The sequence below is a fragment of the Gadus macrocephalus genome, chromosome 3 (assembly GCF_031168955.1).
Source record: "Gadus macrocephalus chromosome 3, ASM3116895v1".
Lineage (NCBI taxonomy): Eukaryota > Metazoa > Chordata > Actinopteri > Gadiformes > Gadidae > Gadus > Gadus macrocephalus.
Window position 1 is genome coordinate 3126143 of NC_082384.1, and position 25102 is coordinate 3151244.

A 25102-nucleotide genomic window follows, 5' to 3' on the forward strand; every position below is an offset into this window, starting at 1 on the left:
TTCACATTTCTAGTCTAGGAACAGGCCAGTGCCTCTCACACTGATACAAGGTGTTATTACCAACATCTGCCATTTGTTATGTCTCAACGAGGATGAACCGACCTGGTCCTCTGGGACATAGCCAGGGCCATATACCTTATCAAGGCTGAGAGTGCTTCTGTTTACGTGTTATTCATGTTTCTCTTATTGTATAATACTCGCCCAAACCCTTTGGTTTGGAGAGAAGAGGGTTCGACAGCCAAGGAACACGTCTCAAAACTGCTCCTCAACCGCGTCCACTATAGATTATTCAACCTAAGTCTGTATCTCGCTGTATTACATCCTGGAATAAACCATCTATTCAACCCTCTGATCCAACCTGTCAAGTTGCTTTGATTTCGACTTCGAGAATTACTACTACGACGGAAAATACACAACGCAGAGTCTATACGAACAGTTTAGAAATAAGCTGAAATCTAACATTTGGTGCCGTGACACCGTCTTGAAGAGAGCGGAGTGAGAAGACGATTGCCTCCGAAGATTGCCCTGTGATCGAGAAGACCGCGCGCCCTGCCTGGGAAGACGTCTGATCAACGCCTGCCCTGCTGAGGGACCCGCATCCACAACGCGGCTGAACCAGCGCATCTCCATGCACCACGTGGGAATCAACGGTGACTGAATCTCATTCCACACTCTCGACCAAGAGAAAAGAACAAGAAAGTAATCTTAAGATACTATGATTACTATTAGGCTGCACTACATTTGCTGAGTAATGAAGTTGTGTCATTAAGAGCTTGACGAAGTGAAAACCTGTATTAGTGTTTAAGAGCGCTCAATAATCACTGAATATACGCTGTATGAATGGGAAAGAATTGTGTACACTGTGTTTAACTCTTTTGAGAAGAGGTGAGATAAGGGTTAGAGTCCTGAGTTTGTATAAGGGTTAAAGTCCTGAGTTTGTATGTGGGTGGAATTCCAGAATAAGGCCTTTGGTTTGTGGTTAGAGTCCCGACGTGTGTCTGGGTTAGAGTCCTAGAATAGAAATTGCATGCAGGTTCATTCAAGTGATTTGTTCATCTTTGCTAGTTTGTCAATGTTGATACGTGTCCTGAATATAACTTAAACGTTTGGTTTGCTCAGGGGTTTGGTTTTACGATTTGCTGGACAAGGAGTGAAACCGTATTTGTATTGAATTCACCGGTGAGGTTACATGAATCGCTTGAGTTTTTTTTTGTGTTATGTTGTTTTGATTCCTGCCGTGGAATCACAGATATTGGTTGTGTTGAATCTGAGTGGAAAAAAGGTGAGCCATCATCTGGTGTTGGCATACCGAGCTCCGTGGGAGACGTTTATTTGTTATTTCTAAGCAGCGATTGGTCTCTAGTTTTAGCTTTGCCTAGATAAAAAAAGAAACAATGCCGATAGGTAAAGGCAAAAAGAAGGCAGACACAGAGGAAAAAGATAGCAATCAAAGTCCCAATGTGTCTGAACCAATTGAACAAGATTCTTTTGAATTGGAGATTAGATATTGACATTGATTCAGTTAGCGAGACTCTGTCTAGATTCTTCAACGACAGACATGATTATTTGCTGCACTCAGGCCAAACTGAATATGATATGGACAACATCGACCGGTCACAGGATTTGCCTTTGAAGACCATGTATCTCCAGCAGGTACTGCCGGAGATCCGAATGGGAGTGAAGACAAGGCTTCCCAGCTGGGACAACTGTAGCTGCACAATGGCAGAGATCAAGGAAGTCTGAGAAAAGGTGGAGCGAGATGAAGAAGTCAGGATCCGATTCCTAGCAGACGAGAAGAAGGAAATAGCCAGGGACCGAGAAAGATTCCCCCAGTCCAACAGGGATAGAGAACGATTCACCCAGTCCGACAGGCAGAGAGAACCTCGACCATGCCACAACTGCGGACAAATTGGACACTGGATAAGAGAATGTAAAGCCCCTCGAAAGATGCACCGTGACCGCTCCAACGAGAAAGTATGGGAAGAAAACCTCTCAGGCGAGAAGAGGGAACTATTGAAGAAGTTACAGGCGAAGAGTGTTGAAGAACTCAGCCGCCTGTGCGATTAAGTGCCGGAAACCAACAATAACACTTGGAAACGTGGAATGACACTCGTTGGATTTGGCACGCAAAACTAACTGATACAGGGTGAAGAGTAGGGAGTGTTTGTTATTTTCATTCCTTTATTTTCACGAGAGGTTAGTCTTCGAAAGATGCTAGGACTTTTGTCACCGCCTATCTAAGTGAGAATTCATGTTGGTTCCTTCTTGACACAACTGCTCAGCTTTAGAACATTTGTTTGTTTTGTTTTATTTTTGAACAAAGGTTCACTCATTCATTCATTCACACAAGGTTTATTGAAAACTATGATGACTGATTACTGATATAACCATTTTCGAATCAAGCGATTTATTTTTGTATGATAATTTTTCATTGTTTATCGAATCGTTAAGACAATTACGAACCATAGTTGATTATTATTACTGTTGGAGGCTGTGACAATGCCTCCCCCATGACTGATACTGCACTTTTTTTTTGTTTCATGTTACATCGTACCTGGAAGATCCAGGAGACACGGACACTTGTTGAGTCCTTGGGATAGCAGAGGCGGCTATCTGTTCTTGAACTGAACTGTGTCTCAGTGTTTTTCCTGACGCCCTACTACGAACTTTCATCCTCATCCCCCATCACACCTGCGGTGGCCATCAACTGGAAAAGAACTCTGTTGCAACTGCTACTCAAAACCAACTGAGTCATGATGTTACCAGTATTGTTTGTGATGTTGTTGTGCCATTTTTTTTTACAGGGGGATATTGTTAATTTAACAACCATAATGTAATCCACAAAGATAACACATTTTTACCAATTGCCAATGGGTTAGCTAAGGCTAAAGGGGTGCAGTCATGTTGGGTTTGTGGGCTTATGCCATCTTCATCTCAGGTATATCCTTACCTCGCTGTCCCGTTCACCATCCCCGAGTATGTTGCAGCTTATAAACATGATGTCATCGGAGGTAACCCTAGATCTGGATCTGTAGCAGCACCACAGGTTCCCTAATACACCGTCCCCCAATGAAGATCAAATTGAGCTATGCTCCTAAGGGTGTCATTTGTTGGACCAATGAAGGAAAGGGGCGGGATATGAGTAAGAGTGTGTGTTCATATTCAGCTATTGTGGGCCAGGAACAGGTTTCCATATCAGAGAAGAATCTGTTGGTGAATGACCCCCTACCCCCATTAACCCACGTGCCTGGTGCTTCACCTGGCCAAACGATTGCCACTGATGCCTTGCCAGCTGTAAATGGGACCATGTTTGTGTGTGGACAGGACGCTTATTCATATCTGCCTCCTAATTGGAGTGGTTCATGTTATGTCGCCTATGTAGTGCCTGCTTTGGAGATTGTGTCAGAGGAACATTTGAAGGGTAATGCTACAATTAGATCTAAGCGTGATTTATTCCATCAGAATTTTCAAGTTGCTACTCCAACTGAAATAGTCTTTTCTGCTATCATTCCAAACTATGGCATCACAGTTGCTCTTGATGAGATTAGAGATTTAGTACATATTATTGACGCTATAGCGAACGCTTCCGGCCATGGCCTGACTGATCTTAATCATGAATTGTACGGGCTTAGAACAATGATTTTCCAACATCAGTATCTATTGGACTTCCTGGCTATGCATCTTGGAGGGTACCATTTCTTTATCGAGCGCCATTTACACCAGAGATGTTGCACATACGTCCCCGATGCGTCTACGAATGTGTCTAATTATGTTCATGACATCTATGATAATGTGGCCAGGCTGAAGTCGGAAACTGTGGGTTGGTCTTTGGGAGGATGGCTAAGTGGGTTGGGTGGGTCCATGTTTTCTCAGATAGTCCAAATCGCACAGCCGTTTGTCCTTCCCGTTATTATGCTCTATGTGGTCGTCGAGTTAGCTCTCTGTGTGTTGCACCGAATGACCGCCCCCCGACTGACCCCCCCGGGGACTGCCCCGATCTTGTTGCCCCCCCTTAGGGTGGCTGTGTTAGAGAGCCCACCCCGTCGTAAGGTCTGGTGCCCCAAACTTCGCAACGTTTCTAAGGCTAGGCCTTCCTCTGGGGCCTTTAATTAGAGAAAAGGAACCACTTTTCTGCTGGGAACAGTGAAAGCTATTAAAAAAGGGTGGAGCTTCACTGCCAAGCAGAGAGAGGTGTCTGGACAGTTGACTTTCTTGATTCTTTAAATTTTCTATCTGTTTTGGTTTAATCATGAGTAACCTAATGAGTTTGTTATTTTCTTTATTATAGTAGCCTACACCTGGTTTAATTGTGTATGATTTGAATTTACTTGTCTATTGCCTTTTATGCTTTCTTTTATTGATTTAGTTAATTGTTAATGGTTTACCAGTAGATACACTGAATTCTCATTTCAAGGGTGATCTTTAAACTACGTTTAATATGATCAAGAGGGAGGAAGGTAGAATGTTGGTGTATTTTAGTGTCTCTCTGTGTTCACATTTCTAGTCTAGGAACAGGCCAGTGCCTCGAACACTGATACAAGGTGTTAGTTCTCAACAAGGATGAACCGACCAGGTCCTCTGGGACATAGCCAGGGCCATATACCTTATCAAGGCTGAGAGTGCTTCTGTTTACGTGTTATTCAAGTTTCTCTTATTGTATAATACTCGCCCCAACCCTTTGGTTCGGAGAGAAGAGGGTTCGACAGCCAAGGAACACGTCTCAAAACTGCTCCTCAACCGCGTCCACTATAGATTATTCAACCTAAGTCTGTATCTCGCTGTATTAAATCCTGGAATAAACCATCTATTCAACCCTCTGATCCAACCTGTCAAGTTGCTTTGATTTCGACTTCGAGAATTACTACTACGACGGAAAATACACAACGCAGAGTCTATACGAACAGTTTAGAAATAAGCTGAAATCTAACAGAGCCGTACATGAAAGAAGATTCAAAGTGACATCCACTTTGAATCTGGAGGTCACCTGTTCTTGTTGGGAACAAGGGGACCTCTTAAACATCTGCTGGGAACAGGGGAGCTTTAGCCAACCTGCTGGGAACAGGGGACCTCTAAGGGTGCACTCACACTAGGCCATCTGGCCGTGGCCGTTGGCCGTTTTCACACATAACCGTGCTCAACTGGCCCCATTGTTCTCTGGCCTGCATTCACACTAGGCCAGCTGGCCGTGGCCGTTGGCCGTCGCAACTGTGCCCTGGCCACGGTAGCAGGGTTTCCCCAGGTTTGATCAACCCAAATTTAAGACTTTTTTTTAGACTTTTTTAAGACCACTTCAATGAAAATTAAGACCTACATCGCACCCATTAAGCAGTCGTAAAACGCGGTCGTGCATATGTTATTCATGTTTTTTTGGAACATATGAAACATTCATGTCAATACATTAATGAATGTGCCAAAGGATAAGTGTGCACTCACCAATCAAAGAGCCAAACTGAGGGCTTAACTCAAAGTCTAGAGGCCTGATGTCTCTTAAGACCATGTACCCAGAAATGAAAGATTAAAAAAACAATACACAAAGTGATGGTGTGAAAGTGTAGCTGTATTTTTGGTTTAAATATCAAACTTTCAACACACAATATAAAATATAAACAAACAAACTCTTTTCAAATTGCTGTAGTTTCTCAGCATTCAAATTTCCTCAACCATTTCAATGAATCCACCACTTGCCTCGTTGACCTCTTTTACTAACTCCTTCGTAATGTATGGAGCCAGCCCGAACCCTAACCCGTCCACAGACATGGTGACTAATGTATGATAGTAAGCATTATTGGCCCTTAACACTAATGTTAGGAAACAACACTGCCTCAAAAGGATATTGGCCTAAGCAACACCAGTAGAGGCTATACTTTTCCCTGAACTTTTAAACGTTGCAAACGTGCAAAAACATAATTATATATTTATGTGGCATTCAGTCCAATGCTTAAAATATATCTGTGGCATTCAGTAGGCCAATGCTGTGGTAAAGTATGACCAAGTGTTTCTTTTTGTTCAATAGATAGAACTTTATCAATCCCCTGTAGGAGAAATTTGTTAATGTTTGTCCCTATAAAACAATAATGGCAACAAAAAAAAAAATACAAAACATGACTGTAACTCTAAAGTCAAACCGTCCAATCTGAAGGCTCTACTTAACCACTCCCCCTACTCACTTCCAGCAATGCAAAGCGAACAGAACTGAGGTGGGGAGGGCGTAGCTTAAGTAGTTTGTGACCGACCCAGAGGAACGCAACGCAAATTCAATGTGAACATGTATGAGGCTTTAATAAAATCCCGGACGATTTTGAAATTCCGCCCGGACACATTTATATTTATAAGTGTCTCAAAAAGAGGGCATGTCTGGGCAAAAGAGCACGTCTGGTCACCCTTCGTAAGGGGAACCCATTTGATTCCTACCTGTTCCACTGTTAAATAGTGGCGCAAGTTGGTGGACGCTATCCTGGTAATTTCTCTGCGTGAGAAATACGAAGTGTGGCGTGTGAGCGTGTGCATGGGTCGAATTGCGTGTCTCACGCCGAATGCGTGAGACTTGAGAGCCCTGCTTCCCCATGATGTGGCGTCTCCTCTCGACTGATTATGTTTGTTGAGATTGCCGGCGCGAAAACCCAAAGTATTGTTCGCGCATACTCCAATAAATGAGACGTTCTCTGACGTTACGCAAAACCCCGATACGCAAAACGCCCCCTATTTTCCCCTTGTGTTACAGTCCGGTTGACTACGAAAACATATCCTAGTAGGAAATTTAAGACCATCTTTAAAAAATTAAGACTTGGGTAACGCAATTTAAGACTTTTTAAGGCCTTAATTTAGGAACATGAAATGTAAGAAATTTTTTAGACTTTTAAGACCCCGCGGCTACCCTGGGTAGGCTCTTGTACATATGTCATCACGTCGTAACACGTCATCACCAAGCGTCCGCTGCATGGACCATAATATAGTCTGCCGCCAGTCAGAGTTTTAACAACAATGGACAACAACACGGAGAACACAGTTCGCACTTTGTTGAGTCTGTTGCTTATTTCCTCGTCGCCTTTATTATGACCATGGTCGTCGCATGGACTATACATCATCCAGCTCAGGTTGCGTAGCCGTGCATGTGCGCATGTCGGCTCATTAGCATCTGTACCGTGGCGGCCCGTACCGTAGCAGCACACCTCTCCCAAGTGGCCAAGTTGGCCTGGCCAGACCGGCCACCCTCACACTGGCAGATTTGAGCACGGCTAGGTGTGAAAACGGCCACGGCCAGATGGCCTAGTGTGAGTGCATCCTAAAACACCTGGTGAGTACAGGGGAACTTTAGCCAAACTGCTGGGAACAAGGGACCTCTAAAACATTGGAGCTTTAGACCACCTGCCGGGAACATGGGAGCTTTAGACCACCTGCTGGGAACATGGGAGCTCTAGACCACCTGCCGGGAACATGGGAGCTTTAGACCACCTGCTGGGAACATGGGACCTCTAGACCACCTGCTGTGAACAGGGGGTCCTTTAGACCACCTGCTGGGAACAGGGAACTGGGAACTGTGACCTCTAGACCACAGGGGACCTTAAGACCACCTGCTGGGAACAAGGGGACCTTTAGACCACAGGGGACCTCTATGGGCACCTGCTGGAAAAAGGGCCTTCAGCTCACCTTCTCCTCCTTGGAGCGTGAGCGGGTCAGATGTGCGCGGAGCTGCACGTGGAAGCTGCTGTGGTAATTCCTTGCGCGGGCCACCTGCTGCCTCTGCTCCCTGAGCCGGTTCTGGGCGGCCTTCTGCTGCTGGATCCTCTCCTTGAAGTCCCGCTGGAGGGCAAACACTTTACATCACACAACTGATGACCCCTTGAACTGGATTAGATACTAAATATAAGCAATAACCTGCCAAATCAAACCAGTTAAAGCATTCAACTTGTGTCCAATTTGTCTGTATTGTAAATCAACAAATTATACCTTTCACTATAACCTGAGTTCCATTCTGATTAATTGATTTGACCAAAAATATTTTGTTATTTTCAGCCCAGGGTTGCTGTGTTTGTGGCAAGAAAGTATCGCTGTGTTCAAGAAGCATCAACGCTTTTACTGAATGTTACGTTCAGCAGGGCACCAGGGCACCAGGGCTGTGGTAGGGCTCAGGACCCGGCAGGGATCAGGACTTCTACTTCCAACACCTGCTATTGCCGCCACTGGTGCACGCAGATAGTGCATGTGTGCGTGAGTGAGCCTCACCAGTCTCTTGTTGTGCTCTCTCTCTTTGCGGATGATCTCCACCAGGAGGTCCCGTCTGCGCTTGGCCTCCTCCACCTGCAGACTCACCAGTTAGTGACATTGAACATGAACTGGTCTTTGAAACATCGCACCAGGGTTACAATTTGAGCTTTATGGGGGTCTCTAAAAACCACGTTAGGGGCAGAGATAATGGACATCTGTGATCGAATATAAGTTTAAAACGCCAACCACTATCGAGAGGAGGGATCAATATTTATATAATATATAAAATCGACCATTCAGCCCAAGGATGTATAATGATTTTATTGACGTGAAAAAAGAAGAATCTGTTAATCGATTTCAATGCCTCTGCGTTCATAGCCTCTATGGTCTAGCTTGACCAACAGATCTAAGTTCAGGACACCCCAACAGTCAAATGTTGGTATCCCCTCATGGCCCCCCTAGCTTAAAGGTCCCCCTAGCTTCACGGCCCCCTAGCCTTACGGTTCAGGGTCAGTGAGGAGGTAGTCTCGCCAAGCCAGACCAAACTATAGCAAGTAGAATGTTCTGGAACCACGCTATTTAGAGCCGTCTATCCGGGGGGAAACTGGGCTGGCCTGTTTTTATTTCTTTAAACAAATCGCAATCGACTAGGGCGGGGCTAACCCTCGGAAGCACCAGCGGTGTCCATGAGGGGGAGCACAATACGGGAAAGCCAGCAACAGGAAGGGGAGGAGTAGCGGTGGAATCCGACGCTGGCGCTATAGACGCTGTCCATTTCAGCTCAGCCGACTATTGAGGAGGTGAATGAGCTCACTGGCCAGCAGCACTGGAGGTGGTGGTGGAGTCCCACCTGGCTGCCCTGTTTGCGTGACTGGCTGTGGGCGATGCGGGCAGGCAGGTGGTGGAGCTGCTCTACCTGGCCCATCTGCTGCTCCCACATGCGAGCCAAACCGTGAGGAGAGTGCTGGAGGAGAGGGAGTTCTTTCAGGAGCACACGGAGCAGGTCGTTCTGCTTCACCTTCACTGGAAGGGGAGAGTGAAAGACAGACAGAGAGGAAGACAGACACAGACAGACCGACAGACAGACAAACAGACAATATATTGAGGTTGGATCCTGTTCCGAGGTCCAGGAATAACCAAGACGACCTGCTCTTACTTTGGGGGGCTCTCCTGGGATGGTCCTGCTGTTGCCGGGCGGCGCCAGGTCTGGAGGGGAGGGGGCGCAGCTGGGCCTCCCTCTCACATTGTCCTGGAGATGAGCACGCTCTCTGTGGGAGGTCCCTTAAAATGGCCTCCCTGTACGCCCGCTCCTACAACCACACAACAATTGGTTAAGTGGCGAGAGATTATGATTTTAGTTTCTTTTTAATGCCTGACATATCAAGGTCAATTCCTGTGACGGTGACCAGTATATTGTGCTAGAGTGTCTTCACACCCCCTCTGTTGAAAGGACAGAACTGTAGAAGCCCAATGCTAAACCACTCAGAAGAAGAGATCACACATAGAGGTTGGAATATCGGATCACAACATTAGCAGAAAGAAAGTCGGCCAACTTACGGCCTCCTGAGCACGGAACCGCTCCTGGGCCAGCCTTTCTTCCTCTCTGGCCTCACAGCGCCTCAGCTGCTCCTCATAGGCCTACACACACACACACACACACACACACACACACCTCTGTGACCATGGGGTCAACCCCTCCTGGTGTGAGGATGGGTTGTGTTGGTTCATCTTGGGGTCTGCTGCCAACAGGGACCCCTGAGGATGATGAGGGTACCTGAGAGGCTCCTCTTCCTCCCTCCCGGCCGGGGATCCTCCTGGAGGGAGGGGCAGACTTCAGGTTGGTCTGCAGCCGTCGCCCAGGTCCCCTGGCTCCCCTGGTGGGGCCCTCCGGCCGCGGCGGTGCCTGGGTAGGGGGCGGGGAGCGGAGGGGAAGGGCTTGTGTGGCCTGAGGGCAGGGCGTTACTGGAATACAACAACAAGTTGAGGTTAGCGAAAGTTTTAGTCTTAATGGAGAGCGACTCCTTTAACGTACTTTGTGTGTGTGTTTGCGCGGACACACCGGTTTGTCTGCAGCCCCCTTGGTGATGCTTTCCCTCTTCAGTCATTAAGTCTCCGCTCTGCCCCAGCACACGCTGCAGCATCTGCAGGATCCAATTCTCGTTTACTCAGACTGTGACCCACACCCACACCCACACCCACCCACACACCCAAACCCACCTGGTCAAGGTCCTGAAGGCGTCTGGAAAGTTTTTCCGACATACAGTGGAGCTCCTTCTCCGCTGCCTTATTCTTCCTCCTGTGTGTCGGCAGCTCGTCGTTGTCGTCCTCCAGAAACACGGGGCTGCTCAGACACAAGACCAGATTGACTGGAGCGTTGACCTCCTTAAGCCGTGTTCCTCATACAGCCATCTGACCATAAGGACTCAGAGCCAGAGATGGAAGAGAGGCGGAAAGGTGGGGTTGATCCACATAATCCTAATCGCCATCCTGTTTCCATTTGTTGTTGTTTTGAAATTGAGTAAACACCTTTACCTGATCTACTTCGGACCGAAATCGGTACATGAACGGACAAGCGAAATCGGATATGAACACCTAGATAACTCGATCATCGTCCGGTTTCTACCTGCATTTAAACCCGTGTCGGATATCGCGTTCTGCACATGCTCGAGATCTTGCGGCCGGGGGACGTGAGCCAGAAGTAGAAAGAGACGGTAGTCGTGTTGTTGTCGCCATAGACACATAAACAATTCTTATTTCTTCATAAATATGTTTATTTAATGTTTTTTATTTAATTTAATGTTTATGGTTGTCACCGTCGGACAACGAAAAACTGAGCTTTATTTAAAATGGCGACGCAAAATGGCGACGAAGATGGAGGAAGCCGTTGTCATGCCATTACGGCCTAAAAAGTGAAAACCCATATCATCGTCAACATGCATTCAGTACACACTACGCTTTGATTTCACCCAAGGCTGAATTAAAAATACATGTTTTCCTAAACGTTGGTCATCAACGAGGTTGTAAAGTAGTAACTTCGGGCACATCTCTCAAAATATACGTTTTTTTCTTCTGACGTGTACACGACCTTTATTCATTCATTGCGCCACGACCGAACTGACGGGGATATTCTCTGATATTATGAATCTTAAAGACTCCGTCGGGTTGTCCGATGCTCTGGTACTTCCACAACAATGACTCGTAGTGGGGGTTATCTCGGCCATGGTGGAGAAGGAATTGGGGCAAAGGAATTTTGGCTTTGACTCTGAAGTCAAGATTGAAACGCTACATATAGCTGTCAGTTCACTTCAGGTCCATGTAATTTCTCTGACGCTCGATTGTTCCGACCTTTTGGGTTTATGCGGACTCCTCCGGCTGGACTCCTCCCGCTGCTCCGCCGCCGGAGGAGTCCACAATCGACCGAGAGGAAGGAACAATGTAGCGTCGGAGAAATGACATGGACCTGAAGTGAACAGACAGCCGTCTACTGAAAACATCTTTCTCGAATGCTGCCCGTGTTTTTTGTTGCTGGGACGTAGAGGTCAACCGTAAGTGGCTCTATAACCACTTGTTGAAAGGGCTACAGCGCCACCTACGGTAGCGGATTCAGCCATGCTCCGGCCATTATCCGATCTCTTAAAGGCCATGTACGCACGGATAATTGACAAGGTCCGTTTGAGTATCAAAATCGGTATGAGGCTTGATCCGATCTAGCTGTCCTATGTCAACGCACGGACTGTAATGGACAGCTGGCAGAGAGCCAACACAGACCCACAGACACCAGACACCCCCCACACACTGGGGGTCACTTCGGCTCCATGTCATTTCTCTCACACAGCTCCTTAAAGGGTAATTCCGGTGTAAAATGGATTTGGGATATGTTTTGTATGACAACGAGTTGAAACGTTTGTTTTGGAGCACAAAAAACGCATTTAGATGCTTTCTTCAGTTGGCTGTTTTTAGCCGATTCTATCAAAACGCTATAAACTTGGAACAATGGGGGCAGTGGTTATGGTAAAAACTAAATCGCTATTTTAAACCACTCAAAAGGCTAAAAGTAGCCAGACACTTCTTTGGTCGTATAAAAAGGGTCTTCGCATATAAAACAAGGCATTGAGAACTTTGAAGTGTCGGGCTACTTCTAGCCTTTTAAGTTGTTTAAAATAGCGTTTTGATAGAATAAGCTAAAAAGAGCCAACTGAAGAAAGCGTCTATATTCGGTTGTTGTGCTCCAAAATGAACGTTTGAACTCGTTATCATACAAAACATATCCCAAATCCATTTTACACCGGAATTACCCTTTAAGCCCGCTCCAACGCCCTAACGTTGTTCTTACCCTGCTGCCATCCTCCCGGGTCCCAGGGATGGGCTCCCACCCTCCCCTGCCTCCTCCTCTGAGTCCAGGTGGCTGTTGGCTGGGGGGTCTATCTCCTTTGGCAGGGGGAGGAAGACGACATCCGGCTGTGGGAAGAGAGTGTTTAAAAGATAGGAGGGAGAGAGAGTCCTGTTTGAAATGGTTCAAATGATAGAAGGGGGAGATAGTCTTGTTTAAAGGATAGCAGGGAGAGAGTCCTATTTTAAGGATAAGGGGGGGGGGGGGAAGAGAGTCCTGTTTAAAGAATAGGGAGAGAGTCTGAATGTTTTGCCAGTACACTGATGAGGAAGATTGATTTGGTCTCATACCTCTTGTATTTCCAACTGCTTCACCTGGCTGATCTGGTGATGACTGTTCTCGGACATTGCACTCAGAGCTTAAAGAGAAGCATGGTTCTTAATAAAGATTCCCAACCCAGACATAAGGTCGACCCCCAATCCTCACATAAACATCTAAACCAATTTAAACATTGAGAGGAAGAACTCACCAGGAGAGGAGACCTGGGAAGATGATGGACGCCCGTTGGTTACTACGACTGCTTCAGAAGCTGGCTGACCATTTAGAGAGGAAGAAAATTTTAAATAATAATAATAATAATAATTCATTTTATTTGAGGGCGCCTTTCAAAGCACCCAAGGTCACCTTACAGGGCAGTTTAAAAACATGAAAACATAATCAACAATCATAAAAAACAAGATACATTGAAAATTTACATAAGTGGGGTGAGATGGGTTAGATGGAATATGTCAGTTTAAAAAGATGTGTTTTGAGACGAGACTTAAAAGTGGAAAGAGTGTCGGAATTACGGATGTCAGGTGGGAGGGTGTTCCAGAGGTGGGGGGCAGATCTGCTGAAGGCTCTGGACCCCATGGTAACCAGGCGTGCGGGAGGCACAGTGAATTGAATGGAAGAGGAGGACCGGAGAGTGCGGGTGGGTGTGTTGGTGTGTAGGAGTTCACAGATGTATGGAGGGGCGAGGTTGTGGAGGGCCTTGAAGGTGAGGAGCAGAATCTTGAAGTGGATGCGGGTTTTGACCGGGAGCCAGTGAAGCTGCTGAAGGACAGGGGTGATGTGATTAATGGAGGGGGTTCTGGTGATGATGCGGGCGGCAGAGTTCTGGACCAGTTGGAGTTTGCGGATGGACTTGAGGGGGAGACCGAAGAGGAGGGAGTTACAATAATCGATGCGGGAAGTGACCAGGGTTTGAACAAGGATGGCTGTGCTATGGGGTGTGAGGGATGGGCGGAGGCGGTTGATATTGCGTAGATGGTAGTAGGCAGACCTGGTGATGTTATTGATGTGTGCTTGAAATGATAGTGTGCTGTCGAGGATGACACCCAAACTCTTAACCTGAGGGGAGGGGGAGACTGAGGTGTTGTCGATAGTGATGGAAAAGCTGTCAGGTTTTGTGAGGGTTGATTTGGTGCCGATGAGGAGGACTTCTGTTTTTTTGCTGTTGAGTTTGAGAAAGTTGCAGGTGAACCAGGATTTTATTTCTTGTAGGCAATCGGAGAGGGAGGTGGGAGGAAGGGTAGAAGTGGGCTTGGTGGATATGTAGAGCTGGGTGTCATCCGCATAGCAGTGAAAATGAATGTTAAATTTACGGAAAATATGGCCAAGTGGAAGTAGATAAATGATGAACAGGAGGGGGCCTAGAACAGAACCCTGGGGAACACTGGTAGTGACTGGAAGTGACAGGGATTTGAAAGTTTTGAGTTGGATGAACTGAGTACGGCCGGAAAGATATGATTTAAACCAGTGCCGGGGTGTGTCAGTGATACCAATGGAGGCCAGTCGGTCAAGGGGGATGTTGTGTGAAATGGTGTCGAAGGCCGCACTCAGATCAAGGAGGATGAGAATAGTGAGGTGTCCGGAGTCTGCTGCCATGAGAAGGTCATTGGTGATTTTAACCAGGGCTGTCTCTGTGCTGTGGAGGGGGCGGAAACCAGATTGAAATTGTTCGTAAAGATTATTGAAGGATAAGTGAGCTTGAACCTGAGATGCTATTGTTTTTTCCAGAATTTTTGATATGAAAGGGAGATTTGAGATAGGACGGAAGTTGTTGAGGTTATTGGGGTCAGCACCAGTTGTCTTGAGTATGGGGGTTATTGCAGCTGTTTTGAAGGATGATGGGACGAGGCCGGAGCTGAGGGAGGAGTGTATGATGGACGTTATTAGGGGGGAAAGAGACGGTAGGCAGCCTTTAACTAAAACAGTAAGGATAGGGTCCAGCTGGCAGGTGGATGGTTTGGATTTCCGGATGAGGACAGAGATTTCCTCAGCAGAGGGAAGTGTGAATCTTGAGTAGACGGAAGACAGGGGCGGAGAAAGTGGAAAAAGACGGAATGTGGGTGATGTTAGGGGTCAGTTGCTGGTGAATCTTTTCTATTTTGGTGGTGAAGAATGACATTAAGGAGTTGCAATAATCAGTTGAGTATAGATGGGGAGCTATGGAGTCCGGTGGTCGTAAAAGTTTGTTGACAGTGGAGAACAGGGCCCGTGTATTTCCGTCACCTGAACTGATCAAATTGGTGTAGTGGGTAGATTTGGCTGTAGAAAGAGTGTCCTTGTAGTGAAGAATGTGGTTGTGATATATTTCTTTATGTATAACAAGTCCAGTTTTCTGGCATAGGCGTTCCAATTGACGGCCTTTCGCCTTGAGTTTGCGTAGTTCAGTGGTATACCATGGGGCAGAGTGAGTGAAGGAAACGGAGCGGGATTTAAGGGGAGCCAGGGTGTTAAGAAGATCATGAAGACTGTTGTTGTAATGTGAAACCAGATCGTCGGTGGAGGACAGACTGTCAGTGCTGGGGAGGGAGTTGATACCAGTAGAGAGTGTATTTAAATTAATGTTTTTAATGTTGCGGAATGATATAACACGGGGCAGTTTTGTAATGGAAAGTGTAAGGTTGACAGTAAAAGATATAAACATGTGGTCGGAAATGGGGAGTTCAGCAGCAGTACAGGCAAGAGGAGTGACACCAGAACAACAGACCAAGTCCAGAACATTTTGAATGAGTGGGGAAATGAATATGTTGCTTCAGTCCAAAACTATCCAGGCAGGATGTAAATTCACTTGTGAGGGGATTACTGATTTTGTCCATGTGTATGTTGAAGTCCCCTAGTAATATTATGTTGGGTGAGAGTGAGGAGAGATGGGTAGTAAAAGCAGCAAATTCATTTATAAAATCACTATTATGCTTTGGTGGGCGATAGACAGTGGCGACTATAGTAGGTGTAGGGCCATTCAGTTGAATGGTGATGGATTCAAATGAGGGATGAGCAGGTACAGAAACGGGCGAGACTTTACAATTCTCGCGATATATTATCGCGAGACCACCTCCTCGGCCAGAGGCACGGGGTTGACAGGAGTAAACAAACCCTGGAGGTGTGGATTCGTTCAGGTGTGAAAAGTCGCTAGGCTGTTGCCAAGTTTCAGTCAAACAGAGGAAATCAAGCTTACGGTCAAATGAGGCATAGAACACATCTCCTCCTGCACCAGACATACTAGAACACATCCATTCAGTAGCCCGATCTTAGACCTGCAAATACCCAGTTTTTCGATATTTGAAAAAACTATTGAGTTATTAATGAAGGGGTTATGAATAAAATAGTTGATTCAATTCAAAAAACGAAAAAGAAAAGCCTCTCCTCTTTTTTGTTAATCTCTTATACTTGCATAACATGCATATATTTTCTACTAACGTTCTCCCTAAAGTAACTCTGGACATCAGCCTGACTCTTTAGACTGGCCCAGCGTGCTGTTAGCATGGCCAGTTTTCTCCTACCTTTGAATATCAGCCTCTTTAGACCGGCCCAGTGTGCTTTTAGCATGGCCGCCAGTGTTCTCCTACCTCTGGAGGGTCAGAGCCTGCTTGGTGCTCCTGGACCAGCTGGCTGCTGGACTCCTCTGCTGGGGGGGGCCAGGCCGCAGGAGACGTGTGGTGGAGGGGCGTGGTGGTGGCCTGGTAGGGAGGCCGTATGGGGAGGGCCGAGGGGAGGCGCTCCAGGGGGGGCGGAGCTATGGCAAAGCAGAAGAGAAACGGTCAAACAGAAACGATCAACATGAATGAATACAATTGTGATGCGTTGAGGTATGAAGTATCTGAATACTCAATTAAGGAATACAAAAATGTCTGTTACCATCTGGTTTGGCCGTGAAGGTGCATACAGAGTGTCCCAGCTTTATTGGCTCAATGATGGATCCTGTCTCTTCTGCCGTCCAGCAGCTGAATGAATAAATGAATGTTTTTACCCTTCATCTCCTACACTGAATAACTGTGATAGAACGCTGCCTGCATGTTTTGGGAAACAATTGTGTTGCATAAAAAATAAGACAAAGTTAAGAAAAACCCACCACTAGGTCTTCTGTTCTGTTCAACACACACACACTTAGGCCGCGTTCACATCTAGCGTTTTTTGTAATAGGGATAAGTTGAGCCGACCGTTTTTTCAACAAAAAGAAATGCTGGCAGCGTTTTTGGCCCTAAAAGCGCCGAGAGCGTATTTTCTATCGCCTAGCAACGAATCCATTCTAGACCCGACGTTACTCGCCTACTACGTATCCAGGCTAAAGCCCATTAGACATGTTGTAGATCTCGACATGTTCTGTAATTAAAACTATTAATCGCTCCACCGGCACTGTGATTTGTCTGCCATTGTTTCTTGTTTTGACAGTAGAGAGTTTCCTTCGTGACGAAGTGTCAATGTTCCGCTTGTGATTGGTCAGTTGCCCAAAAGACGCCTGACGTCGGCCGCTTTCTTCCTGAAAGTTGAACTTTTTTCAACGCTCCGTATGGCAGAAAAAAACGCTGGGAGAGGCGTTTAAAAAAGCGGCCGTGACTTTTTCCAGAAACGCTCTGCTCCATAGGAATATAATGTAAAACAAGCGCTGGCAGATTTAAAAAAACGCTAGATGTGAACGCGGCCTTATGCTTTTTAAAGATATTGTTGTGTTTTACAGAAGTTTCCTCCCTCATATATTCCTATTTTGGTTTAAATAACTTAGTTATTCTCAGTTATAATCGTTATTCTCTCAGTGTTTCCCCTATATGCACCTAGCAGCAGTGGTTCGCCGCTGCTAGGTGCATGTATCCAGGTCAATTCACACACATGTGAGTAAAGCATATAAACGGAGAGGAGAAGAGAGCTCCTTCTTAAAGGTCCCATGACATGCTATTTTATGTATTCTTTAATATAGGTATTAGTGGGCAACTAACACAGTATTCAAAGACGTTCCCTAAATTCAGCCGTGGTGCAGAGTTACAGCCACTCCGAGCCAGTCGCACATTGAGCTTCCCCCAAATGCGCTGTTTCGGTGGGCGTGTCAAGGAGGAGGGTGGGGGTGTGGCCCTGAGCAGCTTGCAGCCACCATGCGCTCTACAGTGGATGTATCGCAATGGCGAGGCGCACACAGCCTTTAGCCGTGTTCTGTAAATATTCTAGAACACACGGGAGTCCTGGAGCTCTATATCTAAATATTATCATATAGCCTACACAGATATCTATATCATATAACATATATTATCACGGCCAAAAGCTGTGTGAGCCGATATTATGAATCTCAAACGACCGCGTTGGGTTCTCCGACGTTCCTGGTTCTTCAACGTCCACATCAATGTGAATACACACACTGTAACGCAAGTGTTTCTTGTCGGTTCTTTGACGTGTCTTGTATTTCCACAACGAGACTGTCGTGGGGGTTATCTGAGCCATGGTTGAGAAGGAATTGGGGGAAAGGAACTTTGGTTTGACTCGCTGAAGTACATGAACTGCGACATGCCTCCGGTTGCCGCGAGGCACCATCGCCCGGCAGCGGGCAGCTGGCAGCAGGCAGCGTGCGGTTCAGTCGACTTCAGGTTGATGTGAAAGTGGAAGAACCAGAGACGTCGCAGAACCCGACAAAGTCGTTTGTGATTCATAATATCGTCTGGAGGCGCACACAATATGTTATATGATATAGATATCTATGTATATGATATTATTTAGATATAGAGCTCCAGGACTGTAACACAAGTGTTGTACACTTCCTTGTTATTTGGATAATCGTTCTGCTGTTGGTGTGATGGCGCATAACACGTCGGACTCTCGTATCTGGTATTGCTACAACGAGACTCGTATTGGGGGTTATCTCAGCCAAGGTTGAGAATGAATTGGGGGGAAGGAACTTTGGCTTTGACTCCCTCAAGAACATGAACCACGACATGGAGGAGAAAGAGATTGTTGGCGGCGAATGTCTCCCGCTTGAGCCCCGCTGAGGGACCACCGCCGGAGGCGGAGGTGCATAAGCGCTGCCCGGCAAAGATCCCATCACAAGACACGTCAAAGAACCGACAAGAAACACTTGCGTTACAGTGTGTGTATTCACACACACACATGTGGCGCTCGCACGGTCGAGTCTCATTGGAGGGCCAACGTCTCTGGGCGGGCCAGGCAGAGTAAGGGGAGGAGCTGAGATTCCTGATGACGTCATGAGCACAGACATTCCAAATCAGCGCGCTTGAGCCTCCGTTTTTTCAAAGGCGAGCAGAACAGCTCGTGCTAGTTTTACACCAAACGCAAGTTTTAGCCACTGGGGGGGGCAGGCTAGGGGAACTCATATTTATGTTAGAAAACCTCCCAAAGTGAGATTTTCATGTCATGGGACCTTTAATAAAAAACTAATGTTATTTTATTTTGCGCTACGGCGATTCATATCCAGGTCAATTCACTCACCTGTGAGTAAAGCATATTAACGGTGAGGAACTTCAGTAAAGTTGGAAATAAATTGGTAGATTCAGAGTTTGCGATTCAATAGATCATCAGTGAAACATTGTTGCGACACAATTGAGTGTAGTAACCTAGAGAACCAGCTACAACATTGTTTTCATCCAAACGAGCCGTCTTTAGCGAACGGTGAATTGCATTGGCTTCTATGAGCCGTCATTTTTGGCAAGGTCTTAACTTATTTTCTAAGGCATAACTGTGTCTGTCCCTTCCTCAACACGTATTGGCTTCAGCGGCTGCGCACGCAGCCTAAGCTCACTTCACTTGTTCAGTTCAACAGTAGTGTCACACTATGAGCACAGCTCAACCTGACACTCCAGGGGAGAATGACGACTGTCTTTAACCCATTGGCGCCGGATGCTGCGTCGCGCAACATGGCCCCTCCTGCCGGGAGCTGCGTAGCGCAACATTAGCTCTTCTGCCGGCTGCTGCGTGGCGCAGCATTTTGTACACGTGATTGTTTTCATGACGAATGCAGCAAATAACTCACTTTGGTTGGTTAAAATAAACATGAGGCGGGTCTTAAGGCTTTGGTAAAGATCTGGTAACCACCAAAATGCACTTTGGTTGGCTGAAAATCACGTCAATCAATCAGATATACACGTGATTTTCTATTTTTGTTTTTAGCGACGCGTCTAGCTGGCGACCGAGAAGTAGCAATGAACATGGAGGATTTTGATAGCGATGGCAGTGATATTGACATAGAATTCAAGGGATTTGAGTATGAGAATGAGGACGAGAATGATTTTGTGCCGGTTGATCCACTGGATCGGGCACAGAAGTGGGAATTTTTGGACACCGAAGGAGAGGAGGAGGATGACTTTCGGGGATTCCAGGTGGACTGGAGAACCGGCAATTACCAGCCTCGGAAAACAAAGACATTCTCTCGCACACCGGGGGTGAAACAACCGATCCCCTTGGATGCTAGCCCACTCGATGTGTTTTCCAGGATCTTTACCGATCAGCTGTGGGACACGTTATTGACCGAAACGAATCGGTACGCGGAACAGGTACGAGCTCAGACACCCACGACCTCAAGTGGACCCCGGTCCCGAAAACAGAAATGAAAACATTCCTCGGGCTGTGTCTTTGCTTTGGAATTTTAAAGATACCAGCACGCCGCGATTACTGGAGGCAAACTAAGTGGCTCTACCAAACAAATGTCAAGGGACCGTTTCGACATGATCTGGAGGTAATTATTTATGTTTTCTTTTCTTGTGCTCTCTTCCGAGTTCCATTCTCTTCTCTTAGAAAACGGAATGGCCAGTAATGATAGTGGTGCTATAGCAATTACTAATGGTGATGATGGTTGATATTGAATAAATACAATAATGTTAGTTATAAATACAATAATGGAATAATGAATAAATAGTAATACAATTATGAATAAATATAAATACTATAAATAACATAATACAAATAAACACAATGATGGAAATAAATGTCAGGCTCAAATTCTTTGTCATTTGCATTTTCAGATATCTCCATCTAGAAGATAACTTGGACCCTGCCTTGGATAAATCCGATAAGCTGTGGAAGATCCGGCGGTTCATGGACCTCCTCTTGCATCAGTTCCAGGCCCTCTATGAGATCAATGGGTTTGTGAGCGTGGATGAGTCCATGGTAAAATACAAGGGACGCCTTGCCTTCCGGCAGTACCTCCCCATGAAGCCGGTGAAGTGGTGGATAAAGGTGTGGGTCATGGCAGAGAGCAATACAGGCTACGTAAACAATTTTCAAGTTTACACAGGGGCCATTGCAGGCAAGACCGAGACAGGCCTGGCTTACCGGATTGTGTCAGACCTGGCTAAACCGTATTTTGGGTCAAACTTGTGTGTTTACATGGACAACTTTTACACCAGCGTGAAGTTGTTGCTGGATCTGCAGGTCAGGGGTGTGCCTTTACAATGCTTTGGTTAAAATGTTATTTGTTGTATTTTATATCATTGATTTATACAGTTTTTTCTTCTTAATCTTGTTTTGAGAATGTTTTTAAAATGTTGCTGTTAAGGTTGTGCTCAGGGAGCATGTTTTAATAAAACCTGTAGTTCTTACCTTTACAATGCTTTTTATTTCATGTTTCTAGGTGCTCCAGAGGCTTAGATATTAAGGTTTATGTAGATTTTAGCAGGCGTTTTTAGCAGGCGTTTTTAGCAGGCGTTTTAGGCATAAATGGGTTAAACTGGCAGATAAAGTTGCTGCATTTAAAGCCAAGCTTGATTTGTGGGGACGACGAGTGGACAGGGGAGTATTCGATTAGTGGGGATTTTGGGAGAGACTGAGGCAGGGCCCATTCTCTCGCAGCTGGTGTGCGATCACCTTGTTGCGCTTTCAAATGAAATCGAACGTTACTTCCCATCCTCCAAAGATCCACGCGAACGAATTAGTGGATCCGCAACCCATTTGTCAATGTCCCGAATCACTTGTCAGTGCAGGAGGAAGATCAAATTATCGAAATAGCTAATGATGTTGGTGGTCTTAAAGGTGTGTTTGAGCAAACCTCTCTGGCGGGTTTTTGGATCAAAACCAAAGCAGAGGATCCCGAGATATCCGTAAAAGCGCTGAAAACGTTGCTTCCATTTCCCACCACGTACCTATGCGAGGCCGGATTTTCGGCAATGACTGCAACTAAAACAAAATTGCGCAATCGATTGGACATTTCAAACATGCTAAGGGTGTCACTGTCTTCCATCACCCCCAGATGGAACCTTCTTGTTGCAGGGAAACAAGCACAAGGCTCCCACTGATTAAAATGAATTGTAGCCTATTCTGTGGCCTCACAAACACGTGTTAAGTTCCCTTTTGTGTTGGGCATGTTTACACTTGATAGATGTTACTTCAAGTTTAGTTCAATATATTTATGTTCATAGTTGTTCATTTTTCACTTGTTCAAGTTCACATTCTTTTTTAAGAGTTTGTTACGTTCACTGTTCATAAATAACTGGAACTAGTTCTTTTAAATGAATGCATGCACAACACTATATGAAAATATCAACAAATTGGCAACCTCTGGCGGGCCTGCCCCGCCAGTCCCCGCCAGTCCGTTTGGAGAATCAAACCGGTCCTTGGTGCTGAAAAGGTTGGGGACCCCTGCTCTAGAGCCCCAAAACTTGTTCCATAGAGGTATGGCCTCTTTATGGTCCTACTACGACCTTTAGTTTTGAAAAATATATCTCCTTATTTTTGAGGATTTTTTTTTTTGCAACATTTTCAATAGCGTCGCCATTATTGACTCTAGAGCTCCAAAACGTTTTCTATATAGACATGGTCTCTTTATCGTCTTAATGCAACCTTTAGTTTTGAAAAATATATCTACTTATTTCTAAGGAATTTCTTTTTAGCAAAAATGTCAATATACATAAAAATGTCAATATACAATATACTCTAGTGCCCTAAAACTTGTTAAATAGAGGCATGGCCTCTTTTTGGTCCTACTACAACCTTTGTGATGTGGAGAGGGGAGGGAGTGGGAAGATGCATTGGTCGGAGGCACAGACCTTTTCGATTGTTGTAGTATTTGTGTTATCTGATTTTACTGTATAGGTTGTTGATATAATATATTTTCTGTTAAATAAATGTAAATAATTGTTTCAAATTATAAATAAATATAGAAAGATTATACCTGTAATATGTTCAATCTCTCTAAACTTCCCCTGCTCCTTACTGTGCACAAATGTACTGTACACCTTCTGGTGCCGGCAGACACATGAGAAACCTCCCGGCAGGGTGCGCTTTGCGAGCACCAAAATAAATTTGCGAGCGGAAAAAAAAACATTTCACCTCCGCTGCTGCAACTCCATCCTAGGGGAAACACTGTCCCTACTTCCATCTCTCAAGATATTCTGTTAAGGAACAGAGACGTCAATACATTAACAATAAGCTCCTTCTTACATTAAATGATTGTTCATTGAGATTTTTTTCCTATGTAAATAAATTAATTACAGATCACAGAGGTGAGTGGGACTCGAAACATGCAAAGTGATTTCTGTTTTGCGAAAAAAGCATCATCACTTTCACTTTTCTTTTTTACATTGTCATTGTCCCTATGGTCACTGTATTCGCTCCTCATTTTACACTTACGGTGACGCCATCATAAATGAATCCTCATCATAATGGATATCTTGCTGAAGGGATGAAGCCACGTCCTCACTGGCCTACAAGGTATTAGAGTTTAATCCATCCGTCTTTTTCACCCACGTGATTATTGTTGGAAAATGCTGAATATTTGAATCGCAGTTGATACTACAATTTTGGTTTTTACTACCTTTTCGCATTCTTTATTCGGCACGTGTCTGATGTACAATTTACTTTACTCATTACAAGGTTTAGGGTTGAAGAAGCAAAACCCCTAGAACAAATAGAATCCTCCCTGTCAGGCTCTTTCCCTGAGCAATGCACCGATGTAAACCTGAGGGTGGTCTCACTATTTGTGAATAAACTAATCTGACGGGACAAGCAAGAAGGAACCCTTACCACTCACTGGACGACAGGGATGTCCTCTCCAACATGTCAGCTACCACCTGCTCAGTGCTTCTTAGTCCGTCCCTGCCCACAGCCGGCAAGAAGACCTCTGTTAGGCCCTCATTAAGCCCTGATCAGGAGACAAGCCAAGGTGGGACTGTTAATGCACACAGAACTGGCTGGTGCCACTGAGCAGCTCCTAGCTATGGTTCACTGTCAAGAGGCAGAAGAACGCATCAGGTCAAGACCTTTCCCTACCTCCATTGTGTAGCTCTTCACTGATCTCTTCATTGAGATATTCCAGCAGGCCATCAAAGATTTCCAACAGGTTCTTGATGGACTCCTTGTCCCCTCTGACAAGGTTTTCCCCTGAAGCATTCAATCCTATTAACAATAACAATGACTCCCTTCTTTGAACCATTTAGTGTAAAAGGCTTTCTGATAGCCAACATAGAAGCAGGTCAATAAAAGGCTCAATCAATTTGATTTGTAAAGAAATACAATTTGTCAAAGTGTGTTGTATAATTAAAGCAAAATACGTGAGTCTTGATGCAGATTTTATTACCCCAACACTAATAATAGATCATATCAATAGTGGTGGTAAAACAGCAGCCATATGATATATGTGTTTTGCATATTAATTTCCCCTGTCTTGATTGTTCTTCTGCTGCAAGTTCATCCTAAACCAGTCGACTGTTGTTCTCTGCTAAAGACATTTTACTTTAACATGAAACATACATACAATATGCACCTGCCATTGATCACAATGTTGTACCATGATTTATTAATATGCGAGGCCTATATTGTGAAACATAGTGCATTGCATAACTTTATTGCTGGTTCACATCCTTGCAAGACATTAAATCCAAGGACTGCAACTTGGAGGTCTAACGTTGGAGTTCTAGTGTTCACTAGTATGGAACCCTACAGTTAAGGTCCAACGTTGGAGTTCTAGGCCCCGTCCACACGAAGCCGAAACAGGCAAAACCGTAGCGGATTCGCCGGCTTTGTGTGGACGGAAGGCCGAACCGTACAAGACCTTTGCGGTTTCGCCATGAAATCGGCTTTGTGTGGACGGGGCCCTAGTGTTCACTAGTATGGAACCCTACAGGGACAGAGAGGGCACTGACAAGGAGAAATAATACAAACCATAACGGGGTCACATTCTTCTTAAATCAGAGGCATTTCTGTTGTTTACAGATCACAGACCAGTATTCAATCATGTTCACATCCTCTCTTATATACCCGGTGCCCTCTTTCTCAGCTTTAAACTGTGGAACATTGTTAACCTCTGATGTT

The 25102-nt window shown here is 45.4% G+C and overlaps 2 protein-coding genes across 5 annotated transcripts in view; one reads left to right on the top strand and one right to left on the bottom strand.

The window, feature by feature from the left end:
- The window catches only part of LOC132453287 (centrosomal protein of 95 kDa-like), a 58726-nt gene that overhangs the window by 11555 nt on the left and 22069 nt on the right, over positions 1–25102 (bottom strand). For 2 of the 4 annotated variants that reach the window (XM_060046114.1, XM_060046111.1), the window contains 15 exons: positions 24062–24172; positions 23816–23933; positions 16721–16806; positions 16432–16598; positions 13065–13128; positions 12886–12953; positions 12539–12663; positions 10423–10546; positions 10238–10346; positions 9980–10167; positions 9763–9843; positions 9362–9515; positions 9020–9228; positions 8224–8298; positions 7648–7800 (listed from right to left, as the gene is read on the bottom strand). In XM_060046114.1, the coding sequence (XP_059902097.1) occupies positions 7648–7800; positions 8224–8298; positions 9020–9228; positions 9362–9515; positions 9763–9843; positions 9980–10167; positions 10238–10346; positions 10423–10546; positions 12539–12663; positions 12886–12953; positions 13065–13128; positions 16432–16598; positions 16721–16806; positions 23816–23933; positions 24062–24172 (1832 nt within the window). The remainder of the gene's footprint in view (positions 1–7647; positions 7801–8223; positions 8299–9019; positions 9229–9361; positions 9516–9762; positions 9844–9979; positions 10168–10237; positions 10347–10422; positions 10547–12538; positions 12664–12885; positions 12954–13064; positions 13129–16431; positions 16599–16720; positions 16807–23815; positions 23934–24061; positions 24173–25102) is intronic. The other 2 variants (XM_060046112.1, XM_060046113.1) reach the window with 2 other exon arrangements.
- LOC132453339 (piggyBac transposable element-derived protein 4-like) lies at positions 19927–21458 on the top strand. The gene is made up of 2 exons (XM_060046185.1): positions 19927–20534; positions 20821–21458. Exons 1-2 carry the CDS (start codon positions 20503–20505, stop codon positions 21260–21262), a joined length of 474 nt encoding a protein of 157 aa, XP_059902168.1. The 5' UTR covers positions 19927–20502; the 3' UTR covers positions 21263–21458.

Coding starts and splice junctions, on each gene's coding strand:
- LOC132453339 (XM_060046185.1), top strand. CDS start 20,503: ATGTCAAGGGACCGTTTCGACATGATCTGGAG. Junction 20,535..20,820: donor CGTTTCGACATGATCTGGAG/GTAATTATTTAT, acceptor TTGCATTTTCAG/ATATCTCCATCTAGAAGATA.